Raw genomic sequence first — 25,513 nt, 5'->3', positions numbered from 1 at the left:
GAGAGCCAGTGTTTAGAACTGGCTTCTTCTAGGGCAGTGGTGGCGAACCTTTGGCACTCCAGATGTTATGGACTACAATTCCCATCAGCCCCTACAATTGGCCATGCTGGCAGAGGCTGATGGGAATTGTAGTCCATACATCTGGAGTGCCAAAGGTTCGCCACCACGGTTCTAGGGCATAGGTGTCAAACTCATGGCCCTCCAGATGTTGTGGACTACAATTCCCATCATCCCCTGCCAGCATGATGCTGGCAAGGGATGATGGGAACTGTAGTCCATAACATCTGGAGGGCCACGAGTTTGACACCTGTGTTCTAGGGCGATGACGCCGTCTGACAATAAAGACTTCTGATTGTAATCACTGAGTACAGCATTGGTCCAGATCCGGGCCTTGACAACCCCCGTATGACTTCATGTTCTCCCATCTAATTACTAACCTGGGACAACCCTGGTTAGATTCTGAGATCTGGCAAGATCAGGCCGGCCAGGGCTATCAAGATCACGGCACCACATTACAGACTCCTAATTTAATCTTTTACATCCCTGCTTCATGTGCCCCTCCCTTTTTCCAGCCACTCCTTCCCAGTTCCAACCCGTCGCTCACTTCTGCTTGGGAACTCATTTTACAACAGGGTGCGGGTCCGTTTCCATCTTCTTCCCTGCTCCACTTAAACTTTCGGCAGTGAACTGCAAGACCACACATTGTTCAAAGTGAATTTGTTTTTATTTTACTCCTTTTTTTTTTTTCAAAGAGAAGTCACGGCCAACCCCAACCAATCACAGCATATAATCCAGCTGGCCGGTTCTGCCCTCTAAACAAGTGTTAGTAAACCAAGCTATTCTAACCAAAGTAGCAATTCTGAAAAAAAAAATCTGATTTTCTAAATATAAGTGAAATACTATATTTGGTCTTCCCAAGTGGCAAAATACTGGTTCTCTGGTACTCAAAAAATAGTAACTCTTTTAACAGCACCAAAAATATATTTGTCTAAATCAGGGGTACGGAACCTGCGGCTCTCCAGATGTTCAGGAACTACAATTCCCATCAGCCCCTACCAGCATGGCCAATTGGCCATGCTGACAGAGGCTGATGGGAATTGTAGTTCCTGAACATCTGTAGAGCCGCAGGTTCCCTACCCCTGGTCTAAATGAACAAGAACAGGAAGCGTGGCCTTTTGCTCCCTGAAGAACAACAGGAGAAATTACTCAGATGATGACATTTGGTTGACATGAACAGAATATCTAACATCCTATCCTTTTGCGGGAGGTCCTTGGGCGGGAGGTCCACGGAATTCAGAATCACTTGCTCCCATTGATGTAACTGCAGCTTTGGATCAGATCTTGTCGATCATGCCGTTCCTCACGACCCCACCATTCACCCGGTTCTAATCAGAGTTCTCTCATGATCAAAGAACTGTAGATCAAGGAAAATCTTTTTTTTGGAAAACGAAACAGACCTTAGGAACGACGAGGATTTCCTTTGCAGCCGTGTGAAGTTACCCTCTTGCCGCTTCAAAAAATAGAAAGAAAATTAGAACTCACAAAGCTGAAGTTCATCGTTCTGGTGTCAATGGCAGCGTTTGCTGGTTCTTCCAATGGTGGGAATGACGAGAACTCGTGTCTAAACGAGGGAGCGAAATGTAAAATTCAGCTGGCAGTGGAACAGCCCTTGGCAAACGGAGGAGCAGCAACTGTACTTTTCCCTATATATTTCTGAACATCAGGATACCTGGCCAATAAAGCATCATCCTTTGTGGCAGAGAAGTCTTGCGGCAGCTTGCGGTTCTCTGACCTGATCTAGAATTGCCCCGATGACCTGCTTCTTCTAGAAGGCCAGGACGAAGGGCGCGCATTACTATGTTGCTCTTGCGGCAGGGATTCGGTAACGGTTAGCAAGCCCGTTTTAAGCACAAGAGTACAATGAACTATTTTTCTACAGTCGGGTGGGAAAACCAAAAGAGAGTGTTAACAGCGACAGGCGGAAGGCACATCTTTCAGGGCGTACGGAAACTCTTGACTGCCCGGCCGCTTTACTCTTCTTTTGCCCAAGCAGCAGCGTTTTGGTTCTGCTCCAGGTACGGGACCACGGCATCCTTGTAGAACTTCTCCAGCTTGGGCTCGGTGGCGTCCCAGAAAACGGGATCGAAATCCACGGGGGCGACGGCCGTCTCTTTGTTGGTGTGAACCACGAAGTCCGCCTTCTTGAGCCCGGTGACTCCCATCTGGCACTGGACCTGTGTGTAATAGGGGTGGCTTTTCTTCAGCATGTAGGAATCGCCCTCCTTCTCCAGACAAAAGTTTTTGTCCTTGCAGGCGTCTGTCACCGTCTTGTCTCTGTGTTTATATGGGCACTTGACTTCCAGAACGGCCAGCTGTTTACCGGTCCTGGCTTCTCTGACGATCCCATCGGGGCTGGCGGCCAGCCACGACTTCTCCTTGTCAATGTACAGCCCGCAATCGTCCACCGTCAGTGGTTTATTGCTCTTGCTGGACTTGATTTCTTTATACGCCTGTATGGCTTTCTTCTCGTTCTGGAGGCCCCAGGACATGGCGGGGGTCACGACACCGGAGCGCGAGTTCACCACATTTTTCAGGTAAGATTGTGGCACCTCAGAGCTCCGCCCGTTGGCAAAGTTGCTGTTGGCGATCTTGGGGGCCATCGAAGCCGTGATGCGGTTCTCCCTCCATTTGTACCACTCGGGGTTGGTTCGCTGACCCCGTGTCTTGCTCTCGATCTCAGCCACATCTAACGGAGGGGAAAAATCACTCGCTTTGCCTTGCTTTTTGGTGGCCGTCTGCGACGGGCGTGCAGAACTAGCCATTGCGATTCCACTGGTGCCGACTTCATATCCTCCGCCTCCACTGGCAGCGGAAGTCTTGGCTCTAGCCCCACGGCTGCTTTTTACATCTCCCTGACCGCTGCTGTACGCAAAACTACCTATTGCGATTCCACTGGTGCCAACTTCATATCCTCCGCCTCCACTGGCAGCGGAAGTCTTGGCTCTAGCTCCACGGCTGCTTTTTACGTCTCCTTGACCGCTGCCGTACGCATCTGCGGACTTGGGCTGGTAACTTTGCCCTCTTCCATCGGAGCTCGAGATGGAGGCCACCACCTTGCCCTGTCCTCGTCGGCTGCCTTCACTCTTCGTAGCAGGAGCGCTGGGAGCTCTGGTGGTGGCAGGGGTCGACTTGGACGAAGCTGACGCTCGAGGGGCCGCGGGGGCTGCTTTCGGTGCCGTGGCGGCAGGACGAGGGGAGGACACGTTGTCTGCGGTTTTTCTGGGCCTGCCCATCGTTTAGCTTCAGGAGAACTCTTGTTCTGCGAACACAGCATAAAGAAAGGGGTAAAGAGCTGGAAAAAAACACACACACTGGAATGGATATATAGATTTACTAATAGGTCCAGATCTCCTGATCGTGGCACAAAATAAGTGAATCTCAGAGGTGTTAGTCGGTTGTAGCAAGAAGAAGAAGAGTTTGGATTTATATTCCCCTTTCTCTCCGGTAAGGAGACTCAAAGGAACTTACAATCTCCTTCTCCCCCCCCCCCCCCACACACACACAATAAACACCCTGTGAGGTGAGTGGGGCTGAGAGAGCTCCAAAAAACTGTGATGAGCCCAAGGTCACCCAGTTGGCATGTGTTGGAGTGTACAAGCTAATCTGATTCACCAGATAAGCCTCCACAGCTCAAGTGGCAGAGCGGGGAATCGAACCTGATTAATCTGGTTCTCCAGATTAGAGTGCACCTGCTCTTAACCACTACACCACGCTGGCTTTCTAACCAGTCATCTCGTGGGTGATGTAGAGACTGTAATGCACATTTTTTAAAACTGTTCTTCTTATGATGTGATCTGGGAGAAATCTATAAACTCCATTTTAATCTACAGAGCTGGACTTCCTGATATTCTAAAGCAGTAACAGAGCTTCATGGGGGTGTTATCTTATAGAACCTTTTAGTATAGTTTCCATATGTTCTAGTGATTCCAGGACTTTGGTGGGGTTTTTCCTTTTAATAATATTGTATTTTGGATTCTGGTAACTTGATTTTAAACCATGAAACCCTATTTTTGAGATCTGTGAATTGTTAATATTTATGTGATGTCAATAAAGGCTATGGTGATTTTATTTAGCAACTTCCTTACGTGTCCATAGAGTTTAACAGAAGTCTTTTTTCCAATGGTTGTGGTGGGTTTTCCGGGCTATGTGGCCGTGGTCTGGTGGATCTTGTTCCTAACGTTTCGCCTGCATCTGTGACTGGCATCTTCAGAGGCGTATCACAGAGAAAAGTCTGTTTCTCACTGTGTCTAGTGAGAAGGGAACGTTTAGTGTGGTATATTGTCCATGTCCCAGGGTGGGGAACCAATCGTTAAGTGTTTGGGTAGAACTTGCTATGCAAAAGTGTGGTTGAGTGCATTGTATTGCGGGTGTTATCAGTCCATTTTTAAAGTACTGGGCGGCAAGCTTTGCTAATTTTCAAAGTCTCTTCTTTCTTATTAAAGTTGTCTTGGGGTTTGTGAATTTCAATGGCCTCCCTGTCCAGTCTGACATAGTAACCTTCTGAATTGTCCAGAATTTCAGTGTTCTCAAATAAAATGTTATGCCCAGTTTTGTTTAGCACGTGTTCTGCAACTGCAGATTTTTCAGGATGGTTAAGCCGACAGTGCTCTTTCGTGCTCTTTAATAAGAATCTGAATGCTGCGTTTTGTGGTTCCTATGTAGACCTTTCACAATGGTTTTCCGACCCAAAATTTACCTAGTGCTTGGCAAAGCACACAATCAACTGATTCACTCCTAGTGTAATTAGAGGTTCTAGAAGACATCAAACATGTGTTTTAGTGGTTATACATGCCCTTTTCAGCAAATATGTGAATTAGAAAGCTGGAAGCTTGATAAACCAGTGATTGTAAATCAGTTCATTCAAACAGAGAGGTGGTTTGCTGCTTTGGAGCAGACTTTGTAGGTGTTAGAACAGGGGTAGGGAACCTGCGGCTCAAGAGCCACATGTGGCTCTTCTGCCCTTGCACTGTGGCTCCACAAGCCGAGCCACCGGCCCCATCCTTGCCCGCCCTGCAGGCAGCAGGTCGGGCACACCAACTGCCCACGGTCGGCTGGACCGCGTCGCGGGCTTCCCCTCTCGCCCGCCCCGTTAGAGCAGGGCAGGTGTTTCCCGGCGACCGGCAAGGCTGAGCCGCCGACTTCATCCTTGCCCGCCCTGCAGGCAGCAGGGCGAGCGCATCCATGCGCTTCTCAGAATGAGCGGAGTAAAAGGTTAAAAAAAACCCTATATATAGTGTTATCTTTATTTTAAATGTCAAAAATTATTTGCGGCCCCAAGTGTTTTCTTTTCTTGTGGAAAACGGGTCCAAATGGCTCTTTGTTCCCTACCCCTGTGTTAGAAAATAGAGGCTTGCTGGAGAAGTCTAGAATTCTCACACATTTTCTATTCAGGGGACTGGGAAAACTCTCCTTCGACTGCACTGTGGTTTTCAAATTACGGGGGTGTTATTGCATTTTTCAGAGAGTCAACAGAAAGCAGCAGCTACGTTTGTAATACCGCAAGGAACGCACTTATTTTCCTCGCCAGCTACAGAAGCCTCCAAATCCTAGGAAAATACACAGTTATCACTGAGGTTATCACACCTACACACCCATTTGGGTTATTTCTTAAGTCTCAGATAGGCATCCCAGGAGTCCTGATTCACTAACCTAGTTACAAATCTCTTGCAGCGCTTCCTGCCGGCTAACAATTCCTTCGACGAGACAGCAAACCACAAGAGCGGCTCTGAACGCACGGGGTGAAGAGCCAGTGGGGCACAGAGCCCACGTGACACTTTCACACACGCGGAATAATCCACCACCAATGCAATTTAATAACTGCTTGCAGGCGGGCGTTGCTGCTACTCACAGTAAAACCCAGCTGCAAGTGCAGAGAGCAAATTAAAAGTGCATTATTCAGTGAGTTTGTGCAAGTGGAAGTTCTAAGCTGCAAGAGCGGCTATTAGAAAAGGAACACAAGAAAATGTACAGCTTAGTTACAACACAGCCTAGCATAGGAGGTTAAGAGCTCGTGTATCTAATCTGGTGGTTCACCATTGCCTTCCTCTTCAGAGTCTTCTTCAGTGGTCTCCCAGCCAAGTACCAGAGCTGCTTAGCTTCTGAGATCTGACAAGATTAGGCTAGGCCATGTGGTCTCCTTTCTCCATGAGAAAATATTGCCATAAACTCAAACCATAAAGCCAGAAGTTAAAAGAATTTGCCATGGACAATCTGCCCCTCTTTATGAGTTAGGGTATTTTCTCAGGGGTACAGGATATAGTGGTTAATGTGTAGTGGTTAAGAGCAGGTGCACTCCAATCTGGAGAACTGGGTTTGATTCCCCATGATAGCGGAGCCAGAAGTGAAATTCCTCCATTTCTGGACTGTGTTCGAATTAAGGTTTATAAACTGTCCTGTTCTCTGTGCTAGCTAGATAGAAATTACCTGTATTGGATAGTGAAATAAGATTTGTAAGTTTCTTTGTATTTGTGACTGTATGGAACTTCCTTAGCCCAAGGCAGCGAGCCATCTCTGCTCCACCTGGGCACATCCTATTCACGTGTAAAGGTTCCTGATGCACGCGGACAAAGGAAGACCTCAGTCGAAGCGCCTCGCCCTGCCTAATCCCGTCAGCAGGCAGATAAGGAAGCTCTCGTCATCACCCTCTGCTTCCTGACCCCGAACACCTGGGGAAACCTTTTGTGTTTTCCCGCCAGTGGACAGTCATCGCCTCGCCCTACTCTGGCGCGAAACTCAAGAAGGGAATGCTTATCGAACTCTGATTGGTTCCTGCATGTTGCAAATGAATGATTGGTTGTTTGGAATTCTGTTAATGTATGGTGGTGGGCTGTCTTTGAGTCTCCCGGGCTCCCGACGGGAGAAAGTGTACTTAAGGGGTTGTAAGGCTGCTAGGCAGCGCAGTCGTTGTGTGGAGCGGAGGTGCTGACACTTAGGTCAGCATCTCAATAAATCACTTTTATTTTATCTGAGCCGTGTCGGGTCTTGCTTGGGTTCCTGGGCGCTGCCAAGAGCGGGATACTCTAGAGCAAGGAAAGTGTTACCCTGAGCAGCGCGGTAACACCCACTCTGCCACTCGAGCTGTGGAGGCTTATCCGGTGAACCAGATTAGCTTGTGCACTCCAACGCATGCCAGCTGGGTGACCTTGGGCTAGTCACAGTTCTTTGGAACTCTCTCAGCCCCCCCCCACCTCACAGGGTGTTTATTGTGAGTGGGGAAGGGGAAGGAAATTGTAAGCCCCTTTGAGTCTCCTTACAAGAGAGAAAGGGGAATATAGGAGGCGTAGGAGGTTAAGAGCTCGTGTATCTAATCTGGAGGAACCGGGTTTGATTCCCAGCTCTGCCGCCTGAGCTGCGGAGGTTTTTCTGGGGAATTCAGATTAGCCTGTGCACTCCCACACACGCCAGCTGGGTGACCTTGGGCTAGTCACAGCTTCTCGGAGCTCTCTCAGCCCCACCCACCTCACAGGGTGTTTGTTGTGAGGGGGGAAGGGCAAGGAGATTGTAAGCCCCTTTGAGTCTCCTACAGGAGAGAAAGGGGTGATATAAATCCAAACTCTTCTTCTTCTTCTTCTTCTTCTTCTTGCAAGGCTCAGTAGAAAGCACTGAAGCATGTCACGCATCTTTTCCCACGTGTAGGAAAGGAAGGGAAGGGGAGATAGAGCCAGAAGATTATGTACATACAGCTTACGAGTTAGGAACTGGAAACCCGCTGCAAGGTATTTTACTAAACCCTTTTCATTTGATATTTTGATGGGTATCAATCAAAAATGTGTCTTGAACCCACCACAGTTTTGGGACCATGCTGCAGGAAGGAAGACACAGCAGGCAATACCCATTCATTGGCTACCCTGCTCTCTCCCTCTCCCCTGCTGTAGCACAAAAGAGGCATCCCGCATCCTGGAGAACTGGGGCCATCCAACTCCATTCATAACAAAAGGGAGATAATGAATCTCTTCACTGGGCAATACGTTTCTGCTGGGCTGGAGAAACCCAACATGCCCCCAGGGGCACACAGGAAGAAAATAAATCAGGCCCCTAATTTATTTCTGTTTCTTCTTTATTCTGCCTTGAATAGGGTTCCCTAGAGAGATGGCAGGATACCTTTCCTAGAAAACAACTTTATGCCAATCCCGGGCAGCTTACAAAAGTCTTTTAACGCTTTTTTTTTTAAAAAAGAGCAAAAGCATTGAACGGACAGCTGAAAACCATTTACAAAATCAAACCCCAGGGAAAAAAATCCGCATCGACCAGCTCAAAAACGTTAAGGAAACACTGCAAAGAGAAACTCAAAAGAGCCACAAAAAGGATAACTAGATAAGCCCGAGGCCCAGTCTTAAAGTCAACCAGCCTGGGTTCAGCTCTCCTCTCTTCAGCTGGTCTTAGTTCAGAAAAGACAAACCAGATCTACGATAAGGGCAAAAACAAAATCAGGTTGGTAGCAATCTAATGAACGATCCACATTACAGAAGATAACTTTTTCTCTTTTGTAGGAGGCTCAAAGGGGCTTAGAAACTCCTTTCCCTTTCTCTTCCAACGCAGACACCTTGTGAGGTAGGTGAAGCTGAGAGAGTTCTGAGAGAACTGTGACTGGCCCAAGGACATCCGGCAGACTTTATGTGTAGAAGTGGGGGAACAAATCCAGTCCACCTGATAAAAGTCCACCTGACAGCGTGGTGTAATGGTTAAGAGCAGGTGCACTCTAATCTGGAGAACTGGGTTTGACTCCCCGCTCTGACACTTGAGCTGTGGAGGCTTATCTGGGGAACCAGATTAGCTTGTGCACTCCCACACATGCCAGCTGGGTGACCTTGAGCTAGTCTTTGGAGCTCTCTCAGCCCCACCCATCTCACAGGGTGTTTGTTGTGGGGGGAGGGGGAAGGGAAAGGAGATTGTAAGCCCCTTTTGAGTCTCCTACAGGAGAGAAGGGTAGGGCATGAATCCAAACTCCTCTTCTTCTGATCTTAACCATTACACCACGCTGGCTCTCCCTATAGGCATAAATATTTATGGACTAACAGCCCACTTTGACCCAGGTGCAAGGATCTGCTCTTTGAGGCAGGTTACCCAGAGACACGGGTATAAAACAGCAGTGCAGGTACAATGTTATTGCAAAGGAAGGTCAGAACAGAAAGCAAGAAACAGGTGTATGACATCCCTACTGCAGAGCACTGGCAGAGAGTCTGAAAGAAAATTCAGACCACAACAAAGGAACCAACCTGAGTGACCCACTCCAAACTGGACTGGAGAATACAAGGGGAATTTTTAAAAAGCAACCTCTCTGCTTCCATTAGGCAGCCATATTAGCCTGCCGTGGCAAGCAGGAAAACATGTGGAAATTCAGAAGGGGAACAGACTTAGGCCCCTTCCGCACACACAAAATAATGAGTTTTCAAACTAACAACTGTTTGCAAGTGGATTTTGCTATTCCGCACAGCTTCAAAGAGCACTGAAAGCAGTTTGAAAGTGCATTATTCTGCATGTGCGGAATGAGCCTTAGTGAAGCACAAGCTTCCAAGGGCCAGCAAGGAGCGCTTAAACCGAAGGTGTCGAACACATTTGTTACGAGGATCGGATATAACCTAAATGTGACTTGGTCCGGCCAGTGTGACTGCCTTGGCTGGCGCGTCCCCAGCAGCTAGACAGCCCAGACTGGCACTTTGGGGGGGGGATGCCAGGATGGAGCGGGGTGGGTGCTTGGACTAGCCAGCCTGCAATGGCCAAAACAGGCCAGCTCAGAGGCACGGTGGCACCAGGTCAAGTCAGGAGCAGGGGGGAGGGGGTTGCCTCGGCTAGCTCAGGGGGCCTGACAAACCCTCTCAAGAGGTCAGATCCAGCCCTCAGGTCCCAGGTCTGGCACCGCTGGCTCAGACTGCAGTAGAGCTCCCTTTTGTTTCTGAGAAACCTGTAAAGGACAATAGCTTTCTGCAGAGATTTCTCCTGTGTTCTAGGAAGGCCCACTCCCAAGGCTGGGGATCTGCATATGAATTCCCGCTCCCTGCATCTCTCAAATGCAATTTCTAAGCCTGTTACTGAACAAGGCAAAGTCCTTATCAATACATAAAGCACATCCCCGGCTTTTGGATTCTCTGGGGCACAGAGGCAAATGCTGATGGATTCCAAAGGAGGATTGAGTTAGACCAGAGGAATTTTAAGAAGAAGAAGAGGAGTTTGGATTTATATCCCCCTTTTCTCTCCTGCAGGAGACTCAAAGGGGCTTACAATCTCCTTGCCCTTCCCCCCTCACAACAAACACCCTGTGAGGTAGGTGGGGCTGAGAGAGCTCTGAGAAGCTGTGACTAGCCCAAGGTCACCCAGCTGGCGTGTGTGGGAGTGCACAGGCTAATCCGAATTCCCCAGATAAGCCTCCACAGCTCAGGCGGCAGAGCTGGGAATCAAACCCGGTTCCTCCAGATTAGATACACGAGCTCTTAACCTCCTACGCCACTGCTGCTCCTTAGTTTACTCATGGTTACTCATGGTTAAAAGCCAGTCTGATTCAAGACTAAGAGTGCTGGACCCTAATCTGGTAAGTTGGGTTTGTTTTCCTGCTGCTACACACAAAGCCTTGGGCCAATCACAGTTCTCTCAGAACTCTGTCAGCCCTACCTGCCTCACGGGGTGCCTATTGCAGGGAGGACAATGCAAGGAGTTTATAAGATTCCTTTAAGGGAGAAAGGCGGGTATAAATCCTCTTCTTCTTCTTTGGGTTGGGAGATACCTGGAGATTTGGGGAAGTGGAGCCTGGGAAGAATGGGATTTGGGGATGGGAGGGACCTCAGCAGGGTAAACTGCCATACAGCCCACCCTTCAAAGCAGCCATTTTCTCCAGGGGACCAGATGTGTCACCTGGAGATCAGGTGTCACAGTAAGAGATCCCCAGGTGCCACCTGGAGCTTGGCAACTCTACTTCCTTATGAACCACTTCTAAAATTAGGTGCGTTGAAATCCAAGACAATGCCTTCTTGGTGGTGGTACCGCAATGTGGGAACTCTCTCCCCCAGGGAGACTTCTCCATCCCCTTTCATGGCCTGCCAGTGAGCAGAGGTGCTTGTTTCATTCGCCACTCCCCGAGATCCTTCAGTCCTGATGCTTTAACTGTCCACATTATGTTTTCACAGGCTTATTCCAGCTTCAAAGTTGGACAGCAAAGAAAGCAGGCCAGGAGTGGACCCATTTGAAACGTGGGAGAGAGGCTGCAGCGTTTGGGACTCTTTAGTTTGGAGAGGAGACGTCTGAGGGGGGGATATGATTGAAGTCTATAAAATTATGCATGGGGTAGAAAATGTTGACAGACAGCAATTTTTCTCTCTTTCTCACAATACTAGAACCAGGGGGCACTCATTGAAAATGCTAGGGGGAAGAATTAGGACTAATAAAAGGAAACACTTCTTCACACAACGTGTGATTGGTGTTTGGAATATGCTGCCACAGGAGGTGGTGATGGCCACTAACCTGGATAGCTTTAAAAAGGGCCTGGACAGATTTATGGAGAAGTCGATCTATGGCTACCCATCTTGATCCTCCTTGATCTGAGATTGCAAATGCCTTAGCAGACCAGGTGCTCAGGAGCAGGAGCAGCAGATGGCCATTGCTTTCACATCCTGCACGTAAGCTCTCAAAGGCACCTGGTGGGCCACTGCGAGTAGCAGAGTGCTGGACTAGATGGACTCTGATCTGATCCAGCAGGCTAGTTCTTATGTGGGAGGAGAATTTGGCAGATACCAGGGCTCACCAAAAAGGTGAGTTAATGGTCCCAGTTCAAATCCTGCCTGAACTCTCCCTAGAAGCTAAAATGACTAAACTGAGGGGTCACATTATAAGAAGACAAGAGTCAGTGGAAGAGACGAGGGGCCCTCAGTGAGTGAGGCTCAATGGCAGGACTTTTTTGGAAGTCTTTTAATTCAAAGGGCTGCCAGGAAACAATTTGGCAGCACTTACTGTGTTTCCCCGAAAATAAGACAGTGTCTTATATTAATTTTTGCTCCCAAAGATGTGCTATGTCTTATTTTCAGAGAATGTCTTATTTTTCTGTATTCTGTTCGTCGGGCATGCTTCCGAACAAAAACTTTGCTACGTCTTACTTTCGGGGGATGCCTTACATTTCGCACTTCAGCAAAACCGCTACTACGTCTTATTTTCAGGGGATGTCTAATGTTCGGGGAAACAGGGTAACACATACTTAACGTATATTTTAGTTTCAATGAAGTGTTTTTGTTGGGGTTTAATGGTTTTTAAGATGTGCTTGCAATGTTTTTCAAACTGTTAAGTCATCTGTCAAGTAACAAGCAGAAGGGCTAGCACAGTTTTTCTGCAAATGCGTTCTTCAGTTATTTTCAAGTGTAAAATGCCAAGTGTTTGGTGTGTATCCTGCCTTCGACTGGAACAAATGATTCCAACTTAAGCGGTTCTCTGTCGAAGCGACAACCACATAAGTGGAGGCAGGCTTCCAGCTTCACTCAGCGGATTGATAGGATTCATGCCATTATGATCATCCAAGAATCTACAAGCACAAAAGGAACAAAGCTTTACTAGAATGATTTTTCCTCCTAAAGAAAATCGCCCTGGAAAGATCCCGGTGGAATCCCCACCAGGCAGGGAAGGGGATGCCGGAATAACATTCAGCTGGGTAAATAAACAACCAGAGCACCTTTGGAAGGTGGGGCTGCCTCTGGAACAGCAGAATTCCTAATTCAGTCCTCTCCCTCCAAATGTGGGGCTTTTCTTCTCAAAGCTGTTAATGGCTCTCTTGGGGTTTAAATCTCTGAAGACCCCCTGGGACTTAGAACTGAGTAGCTTTCAATGAGATCCAGCAGGGACCTTTTCTTTCTAACAGAGACCTCATTAACACATACATATATTTGCACCAAAGTTACTTTTTTGCCTGCCTTTCCCCCTAGGGAATGATGTGTATGCAAAATGCTGACAAGTCCCAGACAACCTATGGAGACCCCGTAGGGTTTTCAAGGTAAGAGACATTTTGAGGTAATTAGCCAGTACCTTTCTCTGCATATCTCTCTGGGCGTTCCATTTTTTCCTGCCTAATTGTAGAATCTTACATTTACCTCTGTTGAAATCCATTTTGTCCGTTTTGGCCCAGCTCTCTAATCTATCCAGATCATTTTGAATCCAGATCATTTTGCAGGAATGAACAAAGTGCTCCCAACAGATGACCACCCAGCCTCTGTTTAAAAATCTCCACAGAAGGAGACTCCACCATCATCCCAGCGTTGAATAGTCTGTCACCCAGCAAGTTTCCAAGGCAGAGTGGGAATTCGAACCTGGATCTCCAGATTCTCATTGGACACTCTAACCACTGTGGTCGAATCCCCTCTACCGTCTTAGCCAGGTTTCAGAACACAAACTAACCAGGTTTGAGGGACGACCTTCCCATTGCTTGTGTGGCAGATTCCGTTTCTGGCGCTCGTTCTCCCCGTTAATCTACGTTCCGGCAGGACCTGGTTGCAAGTGGCACAGACCCCATTAACACGGTTCAGGGCTGATGCGAGACGAAGGATGAGGGTTGAAACCCTGACTCGTTTCCCGCCCTGGAGTGTGACACGGAATTTGGGCAACCAATCAGTGCTGCGATGCGCGCACAGCCTTTCCTTGGTTTCATTTCCGCTTTTGCGATTGGCCAGCAGAAGGGGACGTAAACATTAAACAGTCAAACGTGTAACCTTAAATCGTTAATGGTTTACACAGGTAACGATTAACTGTTTGCACAGTTAAACGTTAAACTTTTACACGCTGTTTTTTTTAATCACGCCCCTACAATGTACGTTTCCTCAGTGGGAAAAGGTCCCACCCCATCAAGCCCCACCAGCCAATCAGGGGAGAGCGGTGAAGCGAGCTTGCCTGGTAGTGGGGATTGCCAAGAGTTCTGCAACTGGGTGTGTCTGCTGTGTGCTCGCTCCGGTGGGGAGGGAGAAACTCCGATGAAAAGGACACAGTTTCACAACGAACAGGTTTGGATCTGCATGCAAATCTCAAGTGGGGATTCGACCTGTATTACACTGGCTCTTAACCTCTGAATGGGAAGATCCCCGGTTTAAGCTCTGCCCAATCCGGTTAAGAGATCTTGCATATCAAGTGCTGGAAGAATGAGACTGAAGCTGGTTCCCAGTTCCTTATTCGCACTTCCTAGTTTCACATTTCTGAATCCGACCACATACATTGATATTTAAAGCTCTGAACCCTATTGTGAGTTTGGGACTTCTACGAATCATGCATTCTCGTATTCAGAAGGTGCAGCTCAGCAATAAGACCTATGTTGCTTCCTATTTCAAAGCCTAGTTTCTGGGCTAACTAATCCCATGGGAGAACCACAAAGGAAGAATCTGGAGGTGCCCGTCACCATCAAAAACTTGGCCTTGTGTAGCCGTTTGTTGGCCTTCCAAAATTTTGTGTAGGCTTTTGGCCTAGTCAAGGTACCGAAAGCTCCTTTCTGGGAAATGGATGTTTACGATGATTGCAGCTTGAAGAGAGAGATAAGAGAGGAGACGGAGCCAAGCACAGGGAGAGCCAAGGTCAGGGACGGAGGAGTGTAGTCGACCCACGTGGTCAGCGTAAGAACGAGACGAGACGCGGAGATAACATCTGGTGGAGATCGCCAGCAGCGGGAGCCCGGAGGTCCGTGTTCCTAGCGAGTCTCCCGCGTGCTGGTTCCTGGCACCTTTTATTGTTATTCTATCGGGGGCGTGTAGGAGGGAGGACCGGGGGGAGTTCCGGGAGAGCGGGAGGCGGGAGGTCGGGAGATCATCATGTGATGCATGATCTCACCTGGCTACGTGCGGAGAGGAGCGTAAGCGTCTGAGCCTAATCCTCACCTGGGGGCAAGACCATTGTCCCTGCGCCCGGTGACTGAGCCAGACAGTTCATGACCCGTGACTCATAGGGGGATGAGGAGTGGGGGTGCGGTGCGACCAGAAGGCCGTAGGTCCGTTGGCGTCCCAACGTTCTACCACGGTGCTGCTGGGTCAGCAGGGCATTACTACAGAGGGGAAGTTTCGCCCTCGCATTCCAACTCATTAACACAAGGAACTCTGGCCGTGGAAAAGTTGCTTGATTTGTGAGCACATCTCAGCTGCGGTGCCACTTGGTCATGTACCTTAGCAACCCACAAAGGATCAGGCCCGCTGCACTTAGTCCGGCATAAAGCAAGACCATTCATTCTAACAACAGAACCTTTAGTAGGCACGAATACCAGAAAATAAGTCACAGAAGGGAAGCACAAACAAATCAAGACATAATAGGTTAGACATCTCTTACCATCAGGACCTGCAACAGGGCTGTTTTCCCTAGCACCATAGGATCATTACTATTCAACAGTTTTGCAATACTCGCTTTTGGAGAATGGTTACATAAACCATTCGTTCTAGTTTGGACCTTCGATTCTGCCTGCCTTCCAGTCACCCTTCTGACTGGGAAATGCTACCGTGTTTCCCCGAAAATAAGACAGTGTCTTATATTAATTTTTGCTCCCAAAGATGCGCTATGTCTTATTTTCAGGGGATGTCTTATCTTTCTGTGTTCTGCTCGTCGGGCATGCTTCTAAACAAAAACTTTGCCACGTCTTACTTTCGGAGGATGCCTTATATTTCGCACTTCAGCAAAACCTCAACTATGTCTTATTTTCAGGGGATGTCTTATGTTCGGGGAAACAGGGTAGTTCTAGCACCCAAGTAGCTCAGAGGAGGAAGAGAAGGAGAAGTTTAGATTTATAACCCCTCCCCCCCCCCACACACACACACCTTTCTCTCCTATAAGGAGACTCAAAGTGGCTTACAAAGTCCTTTCCCCACAACAGACACTTTGTGACACAGGTGGGGCTGAAAGAGTTCTGAAGAACTGACTGGCCCAAGGTCACCCAGCAGGGGGGTAGGAGCCGGGAAACAAATCCAGTTGACCAGATAAGAATTTGCTGCTCATGTGGAAGAGTGGGGAATCAAACCCAGTTCTCCAGATTAGAGTGCACCTGCTCTTAACCACTACATCATGCTGATTCTCTTACAACACAAAAATTACAATAAGGAACCGCAACACATACATGCCTTCTACATCCCCAAGTAAGCTTTGAGTCACCCAGCACAGGTAAACTTCCTGTATATTATGATTCATATCAACATATATACACAGACCTATATAAAAAACCTACAGAGAAAAATTCCTTTTCCAAGGTTACTACCCAGCACATACTTATCATATAGTCCATTTCTTAGGTTAAGGAGGAATCGAACCAAAGTCCAAGACTTCCAGGTAGAGGACTAATTGTGGAATGTACCTTGACCACTAGAGGGGACCCAAAACAAAAGTTACAGCTCATGAACTCCCAGACCTTATCTCCGAGCAGAGATAATTTGCTTCAAAGTGAAAAAATATGACTTTAAGAGATTAGTATGCTGCTTTTCTTTAACTATATACTCACTAAGACCATCTCCCAATACTGGAATAATACTGGAATATACCCTAGATCCATGGTGGCGAACCTTTGGCACTCCAGATGTTATAGACTACAATTCCCATCAGCCCCTGCCAGCATGGCCAATAACATAAGAACATAAGAGCAAGCCAGCTGGATCAGACCAGAGTCCATCTAGTCCAGCTCTCTGCTACTCGCAGTGGCCCACCAGATGCCTTTGGGAGCTCACAGGCCGGAGGTGAAAGCAATGGCCTTCTGCTGCTGCTCCTGCTCCTGAGCACCTGGTCTGCTAAGGCATTTGCAATTTCAAATCAAAGAGGATCAAGATTGGTAGCCATAAATCGACTTCTCCTCCATCAATCTGTCCAAGCCCCTTTTAAAGCTATCCAGGTTAGTGGCCATCACCACCTCCTGTGGCAAAAGATGTTCTGATGTGAAAAAACAAACTGTTGTTTTAAAAGAACGGCTAATCTGAGAGACCAATGAGGACACAGCAACGGAAAACACCATCTCTGAAGCTCTCTTGCCTTGAAATCCTTACTGCTGCAGCTGAACCAAAAATTATCCATTAATGCGCAGCCAGTTTTAACCAGGAGCCAGCCTGCCAATGGCCACATCCCCCATTGGGAACGCACATATTATTAATTTCCATTTAGGAATTAAAAAACCCAGTAGATCGAAAAACATGCGCTCAATGTTTTTACCGGTGTCTGTCCAAACAGATTGCTTACATCATGAAGTGCCCCTGCAAAAGCGACATTTAAGTGGAAAGGCAGAATATAAACGTTTAAAATAAATGTGTGGAAAACAGCTCCAAATAACCCACACATTTCTGAACACAAAAGCCAAATTTCTCATAAAAGAAAAAAAAAACCGGCACTCTTTTAGTTCAATATTTGCTTGAGCATAACCACGGTCCCACTGACGTTTTCCAGGCTATCTGAAAGGTGATGATGTATGAAATCAATAACAATAAATACAATTAAGTTAATGGCAATTTCCTATGATCTGCAACCTTGCATGTATGTATAATCCACCTTGGTCTACAAATATGTAGCCCATTATACAAAGGAAGCTCAGCCACTATGTCTCTGGGTAAGACAAAGTTATACGGCTCCTGTAACAAAGTTTCACCATGCTAAGGAGCAGCAGTGGCGTAGGAGGTTGAGAGCTCGTGTATCTAATCTGGAGGAAACGGGTTTGATTCCCAGCTCTGCCACCTGAGCTGTGGAGGCTTATCTGGGGAATTCAGATTAGCCTGTGCACTCCCACACACGCCGGCTGGGTGACCATAAGAACATAAGAATAAGCCAGCTGGATCAGACCAAAGTCCATCTAGTCCAGCTCTCTGCTACTCGCAGTGGCCCACCAGGTGCCTTTGGGAGCTCACATGTAGGATGTGAACGCAATGGCCTTCTGCTGCTGCTGCTCCCGAGCACCTGGTCTGTTAAGGCATTTGCAATCTCAGATCAAGGAGGATCAAGATTGGTAGCCATAAATCGACTTCTCCTCCATAAATCTGTCCAAGCCCCTTTTAAAGCTATCCAGGTTAGTGGCCATCACCACCTCCTGTGGCAGCATATTCCAAACACCAATCACACGTTGCGTGAAGAAGAAGTGTTTCCTTTTATTAGTCCTAATTCTTCCCCCCAGCATTTTCAATGAATGCCCCCTGGTTCTAGTATTGTGAGAAAGAGAGAAAAATGTCTCTCTGTCAACATTTTCTACCCCATGCATAATTTTGTAGACTTCAATCATATCCCCCCTCAGCCGCCTCCTCTCCAAACTAAAGAGTCCCAAACGCTGCAGCCTCTCCTCATAAGGAAGGTGCTCCAGTCCCTAAATCATCCTTGTTGCCCTTCTCTGCACTTTTCTATCTCCTCAATATCCTTTTTTGAGATGCGTGACCAGAACTGGACACAGTACTCCAAGTCGCGGTCGCACCACTGCTTTATATAAAGGGCATGACAATCTTTGCAGTTTTATTCTCAATTCCTTTTCCTAATTATCCCCAGCATAGAGTTTGCCTTTTTTACAGCTGCCATGCATTGAGTTGACATTCCCATGGAACTATCAACTAAGACGCCTAAATCCCTTTCCTGGTCTGTGACTGATAGCACTGACCCCTGTAGCGTGTATGTGAAGTTTGGATTTTTTGCCCCTATGCGCATCACTTTACATTTTGCTACATTGAACTGCATTTGCCATTTCTGAGCCCACTCACCTAATTTATCAAGGTCCGCTTGGAGCTCTTCGCAATCCTTTGCGGTTCTCACCACCCTACATAATTTGGTATCATCTGCAAACTTGGCCACCACGCTACCCACCCCTACTTCCAGGTCATTTATGAATAGGTTAAAGAGCACTGGTCCCAAAACGGATCCTTGGGGGACACCACTCCCGACATCGCTCCATTGTGAGAACTTCCCATTTACACCCACTCTTTGCTTCCTGTTTCTCAACCAGTTTTTAATCCATAGGAGGACTTCCCCTCTTATTCCTTCATTGCTGAGTTTTCTCAACAGTCTCTGGTGAAGAACTTTGCCAAAAGCCTTTTGGAAATCCAAGTAGACAATGTCCACCGGTTCACCCCTGTCCACATGCCTGTTTACACCCTCAAAGAACTCTAGTAAGTTTGTAAGACAGGATTTGCCTCTGCAAAAGCCATGCTGACTCTTTCTCAGCAGGTCTTGCTTTTCTACATGTTTTATAATTTTATCTTTAATGATAGATTCTACTAATTTACCAGGAACAGATGTCAAACTGACTGGCCTGTAACTTCCCGGGTCCCCCCTAGATCCTTTCTTAAAGATTGGTGTGACATTGGCCATCTTCCAGTCTTCAGGGATGGAGCCTGATTTCAGGGATAAGTTGCATATTAAAGTGAGAAGATCAGCAATTTCATGCTTGAGCTCTTTAAGAACTCTTGGGTGAATGCAATCTGGGCCAGGGGATTTGGTAACATTTAGTTTATCAATGACTGCCAGAACTTCTTCCTTGTCTACCACTATCTTTGCAAGTTCCTCGGATTCGCCTCCTAAGAAGCTTGGTTCAGGTGCAGGAATGTTCCTCACCTCCTCTTGGGTGAAGACAGATGCAAAGAATTCATTCAGCTTCTCTGCAATCTCCCTGCCATCTTTTAGCACACCCTTTGTTCCTTTGTCATCTAACGGGCCTACCGCTTCCCTTGCTGGCTTTTTGCTTTTGATGTACTTGAAGAACTGTTTGTTGCTGGCCTTGATGTTCGCAGCCATGCATTCCTCATAATCCTTTTTTGCCTCCCTTACAGCTAACTTGCTTCTCTTTTGCCACCATTTGTGTTCCCTCTCATATTCTTCATCAGTCAAACTGGACTTCCATTTTCTAAAAGACATTTTCTTTTTTCTGGTAATTTCCTCAACCTCTCTTGTTAACCATGGTGGCTTTCTTTTGGACTGGGTGCTGCCTTTTCTAACCTGTGGAACACATTCCAGCTGAGCTTTTATTACTGTGTTTTTAAATAACCTCCAAGCATCCTGGACAGTTTTGACTCTCTTGATTTTCCCTTTCAGCTTCCTGCGCACTATCCCCCTCATCTTTGAGAAATTTCCCTTTCTGAAGGCGAATGTAACTACATTAGTAGTTGCCACTTGTTCGCATGCTGAGATACTGAATCTGACAGCATTGTGGTCGCTGTTCCCTATCGGCTCAACAACACTGACTTCCTGCACCAGGTCCTGGGTCCCACATAGAATTAGATCTAGGATCACCTCTCCCCTGGTTGGTTCCACAACCATCTGCTCTAAGCCACAGTCATTTAGCATATCCAGGAATGCTCTCTCCTTACGATGACCTGAACATGCATTTTTCCAGTTTATATGGGGATAGTTAAAATCACCCATTACCACTACATTTTTGTTTTTGTTGGCCTCTCTAATTTGTCGGCCTCTCTAATACTATGCTCTCTTTGATGTAAAGGGCAATTCCACCCCCAATGCGCCCTGTCCTATCCTTCCTATAGAGCCTGTAGCCTGGTATAACAGCATCCCACTGGTTCTCCTCATTCCACCATGTCTCTGTAATGCCCACTATATCAAAGTCCTCCTTCAAAACTCTGTACTCTAGCTCCCCCATTTTCGGTCGAATGCTTCTACTATTAGCATAGAGACACCTGTATACCCTGTCTCTGTCCTTAACCTGGGATTTATGTGCTTTACCCTCAAGTCTTTTGCAGACACTATCCCTTGTCACATGCACATTGCTATGTTCCTCGCTTGTATGTGGTTGATTTAGAAAAACCTCCCTCTCTGTCTGCATCCCCATAGATACTGTATTCCGAACCGAAGTCACCTCAGCTCCTGTCGGCTTTCCCCCAGTGATCAGTTTAAAAGCTGTTCTGCCACCTTTTTAATGTTAAGCGCCAGCAGCCTGGTTCCTCTTTGGTTAAGATGAAGCCCGTCCCGTTTGTACAGGCCTGCCTTGTCCCAAAAGGTTCCCCAGTTCCTGACAAATCTGAAACCCTCTGTCTTACACCACCTTCTCATCCACGCACTGAGACCCTGTATCTCCGTTTGCCTAGCTTCGCCCTCTTGGCGTGGAACGGGTAGCATTTCTGAGAATGCCACCTTGGAGGTCCTGGACTTCAACCTGTTTCCTAGCAGCCTAAATTTAGCTTCCAGAACCTCCCGGCTACATTTCCCAATGTCATTGGTGCCAATATGGACCACAACTGCTGACTCCACCCCAGCACTGTCTAAAAGCCTATCTAGACGAAGCGTGACACCCGCAACCTTCGCACCAGGCAGGCAAGTCACCATGCGGTCATCACGCCTCTCACAAACCCAACTCTCTACATTCCTAATGATCGAATCATCCACTACAAGGAGCCCCCCACCTCCCCGAGGGGTATCCTCAGTCTTGAGAGGATAGCTGATCACCAGTTAAGGAAGGGATCCCATCTAAGAGAGCATCTTCCCCCACCTCAGACTGGCACCCTCCGTCCCCAAGACCTTCATTCTCCATGACATCTGAAGAGATGTCACCTTGGGAGTGGGACCCGGCTGTTAAGTCCCTGAAAGCCTCGTCTGTCACCCTCTCTGCCTCTTTCAGCTTCTCCAGGTCTGCCACCTTGGCTTCAAGAGAACGCACACGTTCCTTGAGTGCCAGGAGCTCATTGCAGCGAGGGCACACCCACGACTTCTGTCCTAGTGGCAGATAGTCATACATGTGACACTCAGTGCAAAACACTGGAAAGCCCCCCTCCCCCTGCTGGCTTTCTGCCTTCATATCTAATTTGTTTAGATATTTAAATATTAAGCTTTTAGTCAGTGCCCCCCTGGAGCTATCTGCACGTACTATCTGTCAAATATGTCCTTATTAATTTAAAAAACAAAAAAATTAAATAAAAATTGCGCGCGCCGCTGTTTCCAGGGACTCAACTAAAGCCCCACCTCTCAGGACAAAAGCCCCACCTCTTAGGACAAAGAGGAACAAGAGATGAACTCTGTTAACCCCTGTTAAGCCCCACCTTCCAGATTCAGCAGCCTTAGCTCACAGGAGCCTTACAAGGAGAAAAAGAGATAACCCCTGTTAAAATACACTGTTTTAAAAGCTGTGGCTTTAAGAAAAGCCCTCCAAAATGAACACCAGCAGGTCACTCTGCTCTTCCTGGCCAAGTCTTCTTCCCACTGCTGCTACTCCTCTCTGCTGGTTCCAGAGACTCTGGGCTAGTCACAGCTTCTCGGAGCTCTCTCAGCCCCACCTACCTCACAGGGTGTTTGTTGTGAGGGGGGAAGGGCAAGGAGATTGTCAGCCCCTTTGAGTCTCCTACAGGAGAGAAAGGGGGGATAGAAATCCACGCTTCTTCTTCTCTAAGCTTGTGCAGAAATTGTTTCATCTGAAATATGTATGCTCAATGCTGGAAACTTTTTTTTAAAAAAACACCCTGGTTTTGTTGATGATTTGGCATATGCCTCAACAAAGTGCATAAGGATTCTTGAGCGACATAAATTTTCTTCTCCTACCATACCTTCTCCTGTTGGTTGACTTCTGAGTGGACAAAGGCCGGATGCTTGACTCGCCTTCCCAGAGAATGTCCTGTAACCCAACACCACAACCAAATTAAGAACAGTGCCTGCATGTATTTCACAGAAAACGTTTGCAAGATCGGATAATAAAATCACAACTGTACACATCTGTTTCCCATCCCTTTTACCTTCTTAAATTCTGTAACCTTCAGTCTTAAAAACAGTTCCGGGGAGTTGAAGAAAATCTGCCCAATGTTTTGGATTCATTTGGTTGAGCCTAAGAAAAGACATGGCATTTCCCACTAAAGATAGCCCTGCTTCTCTCGTACCTTTTGTCACTGCTGATCGTAGGAAGAGAAAACAGCTGCTCAGCAGGCAGAGTATTTATACCGAAATCGAAACCAAAAAGTCCCTAGAAGAGAAGCATGAATCATCCCATAGAGGCATGCTGAGGCATGTCACTGCCTGTTGATCCTGCAAAGACCCTATTATATAAAGCGATTGTGCTCTTTGCTAAGCGGATGGGAGAGACTGGAATAAAGGCAAAAATCCATGGGAAAATAGCTCTGAGTAAATACTAGTAAAGAAAATGGGGAAGCTAAAGGGAAAGTCCTCCCGTGCTAGAGAGGCAGAGCCCGAAGAACAGACTCAAAAGACCCTTTTTCTCCAACATGCAGGAGCAACCAACCTACAAGCAGGGCATGAAGTTAACCATGCTCCCTTGAGGCTTGTTCGCCCACAGCTTCGTGTGCTCAGATATACTGCCTGTGACATGGAGGCTCCATTGAACCCTCACAACTAAGAGCCACAGCTGGGCCAACAAGAAGCATCCCAGCTCCCCTTTACTACCTGAGCATCCTCCAAGGAGCTGCCTTGCCCCTTTTAACCTAGCGGTTGTGACTTTATGCTGCAGCAGCGAATCCTAGAGGTTAACTATCAGTTGTAAGAAATAGTATTGAACCGGCGTTAGGACCCCAACCCCACACTTTCAGCATTATAGGGAGGGCATACATTTAAAAATAAATAATAAATAACACGAATAAATAAATTGGTCTCGACACGTTTTTGCACCATTACCAGGTCCCAAACCTTTCCACCAAGTCAGAGTGCTCTACCAATGGGGTTCCCAATCTGGGGTACACACCAGAGCATTTGGGGGTACCAAAAAAATCCCTTGCAAATCAGCCGACCACAGCACATTCCGCACGGCATATATATATATATATATATATATATAACGATTTGCAATCGTTATGAATGAATTCGTTTATAAAAAGGGGAAACGAGTTCACTTCTAACCATTGCAACTCGTTAGAAATAGGCTGGGCGGAATGAGTTGAAGCTTCACAGCCAAGCACCAGGATCCAACCCGAAGTGGGCCCCCCTCCCCCGCCCAGAAACGGCTTGGCAGAATGCCTCCAACAGCTCTGCCTTGGGGGTGAGAAAGACCAGAAGGCTCCTACTCGCAAGCAGCCGCCGGAGCCGGGATCAAGCCCTCCCTCTCCGCCCCCGCCCTTTGCAAAAAAAAAACCCTGCCTACCTAAGCCACACCTGCCTACCTGCGCTGCACCTTTGCAAAAGCCGCACCTGCCTCCCGCGAGCGCCGCTGCTGCAGACCCGAGCGCCGAGATCAGCTTTGCGCGCGCGAATCCAGCGCCTCCGGGCCCGTGGCTCCGCCCACCCCCAGAGCACGCGGGGTCCGGGAGCTGCGCATGCGCAGAGCTCGGTGGCTGGGCGGGGTTTGCTTTGATTGATTGTTTAATTATTGTTTTTATTCCTTCGCTCCCGCGCGGGTTGGACGGTTGATGGGTTTTTAGGCTGGGGAATTGAAGTTCTTTCCTGAGCGGGAAAACCCTTGTAGAAGGACAAACCTGGTGGAAAAGCTCCCAGGTGGCCAGTTTGGAGACTAAACCAGAGCACATGCACTCTGAATCCGACTCAGAAGGGTTCGGCGGGGCCAGTTGCCAACCTCCAGGGGGGACCTGGAGCTCCTGGAATTGTAGTTGCAGAAAATGGATGCTAAAAAGGGTGGCATTTGTGGCATGCCCTTTTGAGGTCCCTTCCCAGGGAATTCCCCTCAATCTCAGTGATTTTTGGAGCTGACCACTCCCATTGATGCAGCTGCCAACCTCCAGGCGGTGGCTGGACCTCTCCTGGAATTGCAACTGGGAAAAATGGAAGCGGCGAAGGATGGCATTTGTGGCACGCCCTGCTGAGATCCTTCTCCAGGCTCTACTGTAAAATCTCCAGGGATTTCTGGAGCTGGCCATACTATAACACTCTTAATACTGTTGCCAATTTCCAGTTGTTGGTTGGAGATCTGGGATGCAGTGGCGTAGGAGGTTAAGAGCTCATGTATCTAATCTGGAGGAACCGGGTTTGATTCCCGGCTCTGCCGCCTGAGCTGTGGAGGCTTATCTGGGGAATTCAGATTAGCCTGTGCACTCCCACACATGCCAGCTGGGTGACCTTGGGCTAGTCACAGCTTCTCAGAGCTCTCTCAGCCCCACCTACCTCACAGGGTGTTTGTTGTGAGGGGGGAAGGGCAAGGAGATTGTCAGCCCCTTTGAGTCTCCTGCAGTAGAGAAAGGGGGGATAGAAATCCAAACTCTTCTTCTCCAGGTAGCAGAGATCAGCTCATCCGGAGAAACTGACCACTTTGGAAGTCTGAATTATGTCTGAACAATCTTATAGTACAAGACAGTTGTTAAAAAACTATTATTTCCATCCAGTAGTGGCAGCGTTGTGGTTTTGGGTTAATGAATTACACATGAAATTCCATACTGTGCTGTAGAGCGCTTAAAACATCTGGAAGGGGTTTTCTCTCTTTTGTACATAATGTACACAAGTACTTTTTGACTTGTGGCAAAGATCTTTGGTGATACTTTAATGGGAATGGTGTAGTTATTTTTCTTTAATTTATAATCCCACTTTTTTCCCTGTTCGGGGCCCCAAAACAGTTTGTCGCACCATTCCCTCTCTTCCGTTTCATCCTAACAAGAGCCTTGTGAAGATAGGTTGGGCTGAGAGG

At 47.6% G+C, this 25,513-nt stretch overlaps 1 protein-coding gene across 7 annotated transcripts; it reads right to left on the bottom strand.

Annotated features, from left to right (window-relative positions):
* Window positions 1-705: 705 nt before the first annotated feature.
* Window positions 706-24,180, bottom strand: LOC125438347 (translation initiation factor IF-2-like). Of its 7 annotated transcripts, XR_007245335.1 has the most exons (4): window positions 24,042-24,129; window positions 22,485-22,552; window positions 1,155-3,319; window positions 706-1,008 (listed from the first exon to the last, which is right to left on the bottom strand). XR_007245335.1 is itself a non-coding variant. In XM_048506745.1 (3 exons), the coding sequence occupies exon 3, from the start codon at window positions 3,291-3,293 to the stop codon at window positions 2,031-2,033; it is 1,263 nt and encodes a 420-aa protein (XP_048362702.1). In that variant the 5' UTR covers window positions 3,294-3,319; window positions 22,485-22,552; window positions 24,042-24,180; the 3' UTR covers window positions 706-2,030. The 7 variants fall into 7 exon arrangements, 6 of the variants coding, with proteins under 6 accessions (XP_048362702.1, XP_048362703.1, XP_048362705.1 ...); XM_048506745.1 differs by having other exon boundaries at window positions 706-3,319; window positions 24,042-24,180; XM_048506746.1 differs by having other exon boundaries at window positions 706-3,319; window positions 24,070-24,146.
* Between the last annotated feature and the right edge of the window lie 1,333 nt (window positions 24,181-25,513).

This window comes from Sphaerodactylus townsendi, linkage group LG08, assembly GCF_021028975.2.
Source record: "Sphaerodactylus townsendi isolate TG3544 linkage group LG08, MPM_Stown_v2.3, whole genome shotgun sequence".
NCBI lineage: Eukaryota > Metazoa > Chordata > Lepidosauria > Squamata > Sphaerodactylidae > Sphaerodactylus > Sphaerodactylus townsendi.
The sequence above is the reverse complement of the archived record's forward strand: the minus strand, read 5'-3'. Positions and strand labels throughout refer to the sequence as shown.